We start from the raw sequence: 11,328 nt of genomic DNA on the forward strand, positions 1-11,328 counted from the left end.
ATTATGGTATACCCATATAATGGACTTTAATGTAGCCATTAATAATGATAAAAAGCATTTAATGGCATAGAGACATATAAGAGAAGGAAGATTGCAAATTAAATATATGATCTTAACTATGTTTAAAAATGCATGGAAAAATGCATTAAAACTAGAAAAAATTAATAGTTCCTTATAATATTGAATTATAATCTACTTTTCCTCTTTATTCATATATTTTCCTATAACTTCAAAACTTTCTACAAGTAGCAAGTATTACTCTTATAACTACAAAAACTTTAATTAACAAGAGAAGTAAAAAGAGAGATTCACTTGACCACCTTTTCCAAAACCTCCTGTCTTCCAGGATATTACATGAAGAAATTAATTCAGTGTCCATTTGTAATGATTTATTTCATGAATAGATCTTTAATTTCTATAATGCTGTTAATTTTATTTTATTTCATTTTTTGAGACAAGGCCTCACTCTGCCGCCCAGGGTAGAGTGCAGTGGCATGATCTCGGCTCACTGCAGCCTCCACCTCCCAGGCTCAAGCAATCTTCCTGCCTCAGCCTCCTGAGTAGCTGGGATTAGGGGCATGCACCACTACCACTTGGCTAATTTTTGTATTTTTAGTAGAGGCGGGGTTTCACCATGTTGGCCAGGCTAGTCTCGAACTCCTGACCTCAAATGATCCACCCACCTCAGCCTCCCAAAGTGCTGAGATTACAGTCATGAGCCACCACACCCAGCCAACCCTGTTAATTTTAAATCTTTTCAGAGACAAAAGTGCTTAATAATTTAAAAATTAAAACAGTACAATGAAAAATTCACTATCAAATGCCAGAACAATACAGTATCATATAGTAGCCAAGCTATAAATCCCAGAATTATACACTTTGAATGTCTTGGTTTAAATGACAGGCTCTTAAGATCTGTTTAAAGTTTTCTTAGGGCAGCACACAAATTTCTGTCAATTTTACAGGGATTTATTTTTTTTTACTCCCTAAAAACAAAAGCTAGAAACACATATCTCTGTCTCAATATATCTTACTCCTCATTCTTCTGTAAACTGTCACCTACTATTTTTATGGTTTACGTCCAAACCCTCCTTGCTTTCAGTATTTTTAATTAGGAAGCATCAGCTAGTTATGTGGCAAGAACTTCTTACATAGTCAATCAAATACTTTACGCACCTTCTTCCATTAACCCTCGGATCTGCTCATCTTTCTCTTTCAAAAGGTCTGCAGTTTCACTACTATTTAATCTAGTGGCAAGCTCTTCTTTTATGTTTTTGATTTCCTAATAAAAAAGAAATCTGTGAATACCATAAAGAATTACTTTCACTCTAAGTACAGTTCTCATTTTTCCCTCATCCAAAGAAGCTATCCATAATCACATTCTCAATAAAAATCTGTAAGTTTTGTTCAGTTAATCTACTACCTTGGTTAACTAAGACTAAGAAAACAGCTTTGAAAATGATATACAAAACCTAAATTCAGATATACAAGCAAGTTTTAATATGAAAATATAAATGGGAATAAACTCCTTTTTTTTGAGACAGGATCTTACTCTGTCACCCAGGCTGGAGTGCAGTGGTACGATCACGACTCACCACAGCCTCAACCTCCCAGGCTCAGGTGATCCTCCCACCTCAGCCTCCTGAGTAGTTGTGACCACAGGCGCCTGCCATCATGGCCAGCTAATCTTTGTATTTTTTGTAGAGATGTAGTCTCACCATGTTGCCTACTCTGGTCTTGAACTCCTGGGCTCAAGCGATCCACCCTCCTCGGCCTCCTGAGTAGCTGTGACCACAGGCGCACACCAGCATGACCAGCTAACTTTCTGTATTTTTTAGGAGCGGCAGGGTCTCACCATGTTACCCAGGCTGCTCTCTAACTCCTGGGCTCAAGTGATCAATCCACTTCATCCTCCCAATGTGCTGAGATTATAGGCATGAGCCACCACACCTAGCCAAAAATCTACAATTTAAATGTTAATAGATGATATCCTTTTCACCTTACTTCTCTTTTTTCCAATATCAAAATATGATGAATGCACTCCTCAAAAATCTATGCCTCTATAGAGTTTAATTAATATTACTTTACATTTCAATTACCTTTTTAGCAGCATCTCTCTCTTTGCAGGCTAGTTGAACTTTCTTTTCTGCTTCTGCAATTCTTTGAGTAAACTCATCTTTCAAGGAAGAAATGCTACTGCTTTCTTCTTTCACTCTGAACATTTCACTAAATTTAAAATAATATTTGAGAATGAGGATGGTGTTTACATATCCCAAAGGTATATATTAGTTCAATTCTCAAAAGGAAGATAACTTTTCTGTGACATATACCTTATTAAAATAGAACAGTTTAAGGCCTATTAACTTCTAAGAAAAAAAATAAGGAAATTTCCCTTGTTAAATTTATTTTGAAACACCTCAAAGAAAACCTGTTAGAAAGTGAAAATGTCACCAATATCTGACATGCAAAAATAAGAGAAAAGTAAATACAATGATTCAATTCTGAATCTTCTTAAGTCCCATTTTCCCAATGAGCTCCTTATAGCAAAACTGTGTTATTGTATAATACAGTTTTCTTTAAATACATGTTTTAAATCTCTAATACTAAAAGACTAAAAATGAAAGGAGAGAGTTTTGCAGTTTTTGCAAAACGACTCTCTTCAACGGCAAAGGTAATATGGTAAAGACAATTAAAAGAGAAAAGGAATCTTTAGGGTTATACTTGAAAGCCATACAACTTTCAATAATGATAAAATTACAAAACATTTTAATTTCAAAAACATTCTTAAATATGTACAAAGTATATAGGCTTCCAGAAAATGTGTAACATTATTCACATTTGCAGAATACTTACTCTTTCAGGTTATCATAAGCTTCTTCTAGAAGTGCTTTTTCCTTACTAAGAGATAATAACTGAGCCTCCCTTTTTTCCAGCTTTTCATTCAGAAATTCAACTGTCTGGATAAGGCGAATACATAAAAATCAGAACACTTAGCTTTAAAAAAGACCATTTTTACATGCAGTTGTATCACTGTAACAAAGAAAACAGCTTTATCTCATAAAAACAATTAAGAACAATATGAGGAACACAGAGGATCCAGAACAAGAAGAACTCTTAGGCAGCTGATAGGAGAGTAAAAGTAAGTACAATCAAATAGCTAGTGGGAGTGTAAGTTGAGAAACCACTTGGGAAAATGATTAGGCAATATCTAGTTGGGGATCTATACACTCTTTGATATAGAAAATTTCACTTTTAGGTATAACTTAGAGGAGAAAATTCTTGCATAAATGCAGTAGATGACATGTATAAGAATACTTACTGCAGCTTCCTGGTAATAGCAAAAATCTGGAATAATCTGTGTATACATCAAAAGAAGGGAGATGGACGCAATCAAAAGAGGTCAAAGAGGGAATTTAAAGCCTCTATATCTTAGCTAGGTTGTGGATACACGAGTGTCTGTTTTCTGTATTATTCTTTACCTGAAACACGTGTCCTTTTTAAAATATGATATATTGCATTTAAAAAATAAAAGTAGGTCGGGCACAGTGGCTCACACCTGTAATCTTAGCACTTTGGGAGGCCAAGGTGGGTGGATCACCTGAGGTCAGGAGTTTGAGCGCAGCCTGGCCAACATGGCGAAACCCAATCTCTACTAAAAATACAAAAATTAGCTGGGCATGGTGGCGGGCACCTGTAATCCCAACTACTCAGGAGGCTGAGGTTGCAGAATCGCTTGAACACAGGAGGCGGCAGTTGCAGTGAGCCAAGATCATGCCATTGCACTCCAGCCTGGGCAACAGCGAAACTCCATCTCAAAAAATAAAAATAAATAAATAAATAATAAAAGTAGAGGCCAGGCACAGTGGCTCATGCCTGTAATCCTAGCACTTTGGTAGGCGGAGGAGGGCAGATCACTTGAGTTCAGGAGTTCGAGACCAGCCTGACCAACATGGTGAAACCCCATCTCTACAAAAAATACAAAAATTAGCCAGGCACGGTAGCACGTGTCTGTAGTCCCAGCTACTCAGGAGGCTGAGGCAGGAGAATCACTTGAACCAGGGAGGCAGAGGTTGCAGTGAGCCAAGATCGCGCCACTGAACTCTAGCCTGGGTGACAGTGCAAGACTCCGTCTCAAAAAATAAATAAAATAAAATAAAAGTAGGGCTGGACACAGGTTCATGCTTATAATTCCAGCACTTTGGGAGGCCAAGATGGGAGGACTGCTTGAGCCCAGGAGTTCAAGACCAGCCTGGCAGCACAGTGAGACCTCATCTCTACTAAAAATCAAAAAAATAGCCCAGCGTGGTGCGAGCCTGTGGTCCTAGCTACTAGATTGGATCAGGTGGGAGGACTGCTTGAGCCCAGGAGGTCGAGGTTGCCATGAGCCGTGATCGCACCACTGCACACCAGCCTGAGCAACAGAGAGAAACCCTGGGAGCCGTGGTTGCAGCACTACACACCAGCCTGGGCAATAGGGAGAGACCCTGTCTCGTTCATACATACATACATCCATACTAAAAGTAATTTTAGAAAACTCATAAGAATTTTTAAATCTCCATAATGTATCAGTATAAAGCTAAACAAAAAGTAATGCTTAGAATGTCTCATTCCTTAGGTCCTGCTCAAACAGTGATAAACTTAAGTATAAAAAGAGTAGGAATGGTTCCTTTTTGGACTTAAAAAAATGAAATCTTACCTGAGTTTGGTTTAGATGAACTTAGAAATCACTTACCTTCTTAAATACACTGAAATTCAAAAATATCTGATGGTAATTAGTGCTGGTTCCTAAGAATTCAAACTCCTATTATAATCTTGCAGTACATAGCTATTACTAATTGAAATATTATTGCACAGCATTTTTGTTTGTGAATATTTAACCTGAATAACAGAATCTGGCACTTTAAAAAAAAATTAAGTAATTCAATACATGGCACTTACAGGACATTTCTTCAAGACATCCTACATCTCAGAAGTCTATTAAAGATGCCAGATCCAACTCAATTTCTATATCTAAAAATCACAGTAAAAACCAAAACTAGGACTTAATGTTAGTTAAAGAATTTATATCACTTTCTTTTCATATGTATTGGGTAGAAGCAATTTGTTACTCCTAAGCAATGCTTTTGTTCCTTAGACATTTCTCTTTCTTGTTCATGTGAAATATAGCTATCAATAGATCTCAAAAATAACATAAACAGGAAACAAACTGAAGCAATATAAGGATATACACTCCTTATATATGAATGAAAATACTAATAACAGAAAAGCACCAATAATAAAAATCTTAAATTATCATTTAATATTTGCTACAAATAATGTAAACTTGCAAAAACAAATTCTGATACAAGAAAAACCATAACATTTAGGGTTTTTTTGGCACATCCATCTGCAAAGGAGGTGAAGATACATGTTAATGTAAGAAAATATTCCTTTGCAAACTGACATACTAATGAGCATAACAGAATTTGAAAGTGATAAGGACTCAACAATAAAGATGTAAGATGAAAATTTTCATGCTTAACTATATTGAAGTATCAACTTATTCTACCATAATTGCCTTGGAGAAATTTCAAATTATATTAACAATTGTTCAACTTCAAGGTCCTTAATGCTACACTGAAATGGCAAAAGCCTATGTTTTTAAATCTGTACGAATTATCATGCATCGATGAAAATATATTTTAAAACAAATGATTTAATCTCTGAAAAGCACATCTAAAAATCCCTTCCACTTACTAGAGTTACCTTGCAAACATCTTCCTTCTCAGAAAGTGCTTCTGGCTGACTTTCAGCAGGTTCACACTGCTCAGCCACCCTGTCTAACACAGTGTGTCCTTCATTTATTGGTGTAGAAGAAACCAAGATATCAGGCTGTTCACAGTTAACAGGAGTTGCACTTCGTCCACTTTCTTCCATTTCTGCTTCCTCAGTGGGTATAACTAATGTTTCATTTACTTCTTCAGATTTTCCTTCAGCAGATTCAACTGTTTTAGACTTTGGAGTTGAAGAATTAACTGTAATAGGCACTAAAGCATATCCCTTGCCTGACAATTCATCATCTGAATTGATTTCACTTACACTCCGGCTATCTAATGACTGTACACTAAATGAGTCTATTCTTTCAAAAGCGTCAGATGAACAGCAACTCTCAGTGAGTTTTTGGAAATCATCTAAACGATTATATTCAGGACAAGCAGATGCAGAGAGAAGCTGAAAAGATGTCTGCATCAAGTGAAGACTTGATTTTGAATCTGTAGTCTCTTGTCTCGAGCTCGCTGAGCTCTCACTTATTACACTTTCATGATCTAAAACTTCAATATCACTGGTGGTAGAAGTACCTGATGAAAAGGTACTAACAGGAGGAGAAGGTGTATTGCTCTGCCTGTCTTCATGTTTTTGTTCCTTAGGTTCCAAAGCCATGTCCTTTGTTTCTGCTGTGAGAGACTGTGTAGACATATTAGATATACTTTCCATAGTTGTTTTCGCATCAATTACACTTTCAGATACTTTCAAACTTACAGTTGGCACCTTCATATCCGATTCTTTATTAACAGTTTCTTCATGCTTGCCTTCAGTTTTAGGTGATGAAGTACCTGCTGCCAGAGTTTCCCCTGAAACACACAAAGAGTCTTTTACTTGTGACTCAGTTGTTTCAGGAGTTCTTGACTGTCCAATGTGCAAGGATTCATGTAAGCTGCTTTTCACTTCTTCTTCTGGTCGTTGTGATTTTGCTGGAGGTTTTGATACCACTGGACTCTTCTGAATGGTCTGGACATCAGTTGGTGAGAGAAAGGCACTGAAGAAATTTTCAGATTCATCGACCACAGTCCTCCGAACTGGCTTTGTGATTGCTTTAGGAGAGGCTATTGGTGGACTCTGAGGTTCAGTGTTTGATTTCAACCCCCAGGTTGAAGTATCCCATCCTCCACTGACAGGCGAACTTATTCCTTTGATTAAAAAGTAAATATTAAAAAAAAAGAACACATATATGTTACATCAATATTTCATTCATCATTATAAATCAGCATAAATATAAATTTAGAAAAAAAATACCCTATGAAATACCTATAATTTGCACCTGCTAAACTCCTTGCTTACTAGATCATTAAGTAGTTTCCAAGTTAATACTGGGACTTAAAGAAGAAAACTGGTGTGAGTCTACCTGAGAGGAAGGAGGAGCACAGACAAAAGACTGGGTCTGGCCTGGACTACCAGATGCAAGTATGTTATTCCTCCCTACAACAAATTAAGGAAGTAACAGTATATGTTTTATAACCCACAGAAAGTCTAAGATACCTATGATTGATTTCATAATAAGAGGCTTTACTTATCAATATGAAATAAACTAATATGAAACTGACTGAATATGTAGGGCCATGTGCAGTCACTGAAAAATTACCCTACCTATTCAGTCAGTTTCATATTAATTTTTACTTGTAATATCAGTAATATAGTTAAGAGGCAGACAAAGGGCAACACTCAAAAACTGAACTCAGTGAGTATGGAGGCTCATACCTATAATCCCAACACTAGAAGAATCATTTGAGCCCAGGAGTTCAAGACAAGCCTAGGTGACGTAGTGAGACCCCTGTCCCTACAAAAAAAATTTAAAAATTAGGTGGGCCTAGTGGCCCACATATGTGGTCCCAGCTACTCAGGAGGCTGAGACGGGAGGATCATCTGAGCCCAGGAGGTAGAAGCTGCAGTGAGCCATGATCGAACCACTGCACTCCAGCCTGGGTGACAGATCGAGAACCTGTCTCGAAAACAAACAAAACAACAAAAGCCTCAAACCAAGATGCTGGTGAGAAATGTTCTTTCGCGAAGATCAAATTAAACTGATGGGAATGGTAAGTTTTAGAGAATAAATTCATTTTCATCCACTTAATCACAGGCTGATTTTCTAAATTCCACTCTCCAAGCCCACTCTAAGAGGAGGTTTTGTTCTCAAATTCTAAATTATGTCAGAAATTACAATGTCATTATGAATTTCAGAAATGTGTTTTTAAGAACTATTGCTCTTTGACATAGATCTAGGTAGTTGACACTAGGGTTTTTAAAAAAATACTGCAAAGAAAATGACTATTTTCTTGGGGAAAAAGGTAATTATCATATCAGTCATACAAATAGCTACTATTAAAATCCTGATTTTTAAAAATGGCATAATCAGGATCTTAAAAATGGTATATTTGTTAAAATATTTAAAGCATTTCTTTAAAAATGTTTTCTTTTCCAAATTAAAATGTGGCTGAACAAAATATTCACAATTAGAAGTTGGTGGAGAGAGCACAAGTAACTAAAAGCTTCTCAAAACTATCAAGCCTTACAGTAGAATCTATCCTTTAATATGACTTCAGGCCAGGCGCAGTGGCTCACGCTTGTAATCTCAGCACTTTGGGAGGCTGAGGCGGGCGGGCCACCTGAGGTCAGGAGTTGAAGACCAACCTGGTCCACATGGTAAAACTCTGTCTCTACTAAAATTACAAAAATTAGCCAGGTGTGGTGGCGCAAACCTGTAATCCCAGCTACTCAGGAGGCTGAGGCAGGAGAATCACTTGAGCCCAGGAGACAGAGTCTGCAGTGAACAGAGATGACACCACTGCACTCCAGCCTGGATGACAGAGCCAGACTCTGTCTCAAGGAAAAAACCAAATATATATATGTAAATATATATATGACTTCAAAACCAAATATATATATGACTTCAGTTAGGATGAAAAGTAAGTAGAATACTTTAGTTTGGAGGCATAGTTCTACACATCCATTTGCATAATATATCCAAACCAGAGAAAATCAAAATTAAAGATGCAAATGAACAACCAAGATTATGTCTGATTAATTTAAACACATTCAAAGGATGACAGGAATTAATGTTGCCTCTTGGAGAATACTTTATATAATCCCAGGGTTATCTGGCATCTATCAAAATTATACCATTCTGAAGACTGTGGTCATTTTCAGAAAACAAATATCCTTACATATAAAACCTATATTCTTTCTTGTCTAAAGTTTAGTAATTCTAATTAACTGGGGCACATATGAAAAAAAACAGTTACTCCAGCAAGGTTATATGGCATCCTGAGGATCATGACATACACACATGGACTAAAATGCCTTAAAATGAGGTACCTCAAATTTAGGTCCTGACTTTTCACTGATGTAAAATTAAGAACAGAAACCAGAAAGGAGTAGTCAAGCACATCTCTTATCCTTTTTCACACAAAGGTTCACATCCCCCACACCTGCAAATCTTTACCCCACACATCAAATGCTAAACTGCTCCTTAGACTTAAGAGTCAAAAGCAACTGAATGAAGATCCCTGAAAGATTAAGCTCAATGAAACTGCAAGAGAGATTTGGCTATTCAGAAATAAAATGTGATACAATCCAAAAATCTTGGATCACACATTCCTTGGGTAATACCTCCAGCACATTCTAATCCTCATCCTCCTTGTGACCTAGAGCAAGTTACTTGGCCATTCTGGGCCTCATTTTCCTCTTATGTAAAACACAGATATAAACTAAGCTCACTCTGGGAGTCGTTCTGAAGATGAGAAGGCCATAAAAAAGCACATTACAGGTTTACGCCTGTAATACCAGCACTTTGGAAGGCCGAGGCGGGGGATCGCCTTAAGTCAGGAGTTCGACCAGCCTGGCCAACATAGTGAAACCCCGTGCCTACTAAAAATACAAAAATTAGCCGGGCATGGTGGTGGGAGCCTGTAATCCCAGCTACTAGGGAGGCTGAGGCAGGAGAATCGCTGGTACCTGGGAGGCGGAGGTTGCAGTGAACCGAGATCGCGCCACTGCACTCCAGCCTGGGCGACAGAGTGAGACTCCGTCTCAACAACAACATAAAACCACGTTACGCGCTACCAAGCGTGAAATGTTCACGGAATGTTAGCGATTGTTCTTCCCTTCCCTGATGATTTACGTACTTCAGATCTTGGATCCCAACAGTGCAGGAGACGCGAGGCAATTTGAGGTTCAGGTTCGGGAAGGTTGTGCTTGGAAGTTGCGTCGAGGGAGGGCTTGAGGGCAAGACCAATCAACCAAGTCCCCTGTCATCGAAGTCCACAAGCCTCGCACCCACGACCAAAGACAAGGGGGAACCTGGGGCTGGGTTTTCCCTCAGGAAAACGGCAAAGACCGACTTGGAGGCTGAAGCAGCATTAGGGAATGGGCCGGGGAGAAATTACTTCCAGAGAACTCTCTCAGCAAGGAAGGACCCCTCTCTACACCACTTAACCTGTCTGCATCAGGAGAACAGCAGCCTCCGAGAGCCGGGAACCCCGCTCCTCTCTCTCTTACCCGGCTCTCCATACGGAATGGTCTCGGCCCAGATGCTCGGCTCCTCTTCCTGGATGTCCAGAACCCTGTCGATGGACTTCTGGGCCTGGGACAGGGCCTGCTTAGCGAAGCTGGAGAGCTGGGAGGCGTTGAACCAACTCATCGCCCCTCCTCAGCCGGCAGTAGCGGCGGCAGCACCAAGCGGGAAGGTCTCAGGCCTGCGGAAGGGTGCAGAGGAACGGCTTGGCTCCCTTTTCCACTCGGCTAGTTCTGTCAGCGTGTGGCCATGACCCCGAGAGCCTCCCGAGCGCCCGGGATGTTACCCTCTGCCGTTCCCGCACAGCTGAGATGAAGGGGCCCGTGTGCGCATGCGCCTGCTTCTTCCACGTACACAGCAAACAAACCTGGCAGCCTAGAGTCCGGTCGACAGACGGAAGAACAGAAGACAAGAACGTTGACGTCACATCCGGGAGCGCTGGGTTGCCCTTAGTTACCGAGGAACGCGGAAGGGTTTCTATTGATAGCGATTCCGTGCTTACAGCAGTTCTTAGCGAAGGGGGAGCTATGGCTACCAATAGAGGTCGATTTCCCCGGAAGGAATACTCCAGTTTTCATGTGTGTGCTTTCCAGGAAAACAGTTCACGTGCTAAAAGCTTGCACCTTGCCAGCAATAATTACAAAGGGAAATTTGGGCCTCACATTTCTCTTGGCCCTTTGTCTCAAATATTTAATAAGCTCTGTATTAACTTGGTATTATAAGGAGAAACACTTGTTTGGGCTTGCCTAAAAGGCAGGATCACGTATGAACACTGTGTCCAACCCGTGGAACACATGATGCATAAAGCACAACCTCTCTCTCAAAACAGCAGCAAACTCATTGCTGCAGTCAAAATACCCCTAATACTGTGGTCTATCGCAAATTCCTATGTTGAAACCTAATCTCCAATGGGACAGTATCAAGGGGAGCCTTTAGGAGACGATTAGATGATAAGGATGGAGCCCTACATGAATGGGATTAGTGCCCTTATAAGAGAGGCC

The 11,328-nt window shown here is 39.4% G+C and overlaps 1 protein-coding gene across 4 annotated transcripts in view; it reads right to left on the reverse strand.

Annotated features, from left to right (window-relative positions):
• The window catches only part of LOC105483842 (TATA element modulatory factor 1), a 31,176-nt gene extending 20,458 nt beyond the window's left edge, over positions 1-10,718 (reverse strand). The window contains exons 1-6 of one of the 4 annotated variants that reach the window (XM_011744865.3): positions 10,614-10,718; positions 10,312-10,508; positions 5,737-6,947; positions 2,854-2,957; positions 2,100-2,226; positions 1,177-1,282 (exon numbers count right to left, since the gene is read on the reverse strand). In XM_011744865.3, the coding sequence (XP_011743167.1) occupies positions 1,177-1,282; positions 2,100-2,226; positions 2,854-2,957; positions 5,737-6,947; positions 10,312-10,453 (1,690 nt within the window). In that variant the 5' untranslated portion in view covers positions 10,454-10,508; positions 10,614-10,718. Of the gene's footprint in view, positions 1-1,176; positions 1,283-2,099; positions 2,227-2,853; positions 2,958-5,736; positions 6,948-10,311 lie in introns of all 4 variants that reach the window. The other 3 variants (XM_071092059.1, XM_011744874.3, XM_071092057.1) reach the window with 3 other exon arrangements.
• Positions 10,719-11,328: the final 610 nt, after the last annotated feature.

Source organism: Macaca nemestrina, chromosome 2 (assembly GCF_043159975.1).
Source record: "Macaca nemestrina isolate mMacNem1 chromosome 2, mMacNem.hap1, whole genome shotgun sequence".
Lineage (NCBI taxonomy): Eukaryota > Metazoa > Chordata > Mammalia > Primates > Cercopithecidae > Macaca > Macaca nemestrina.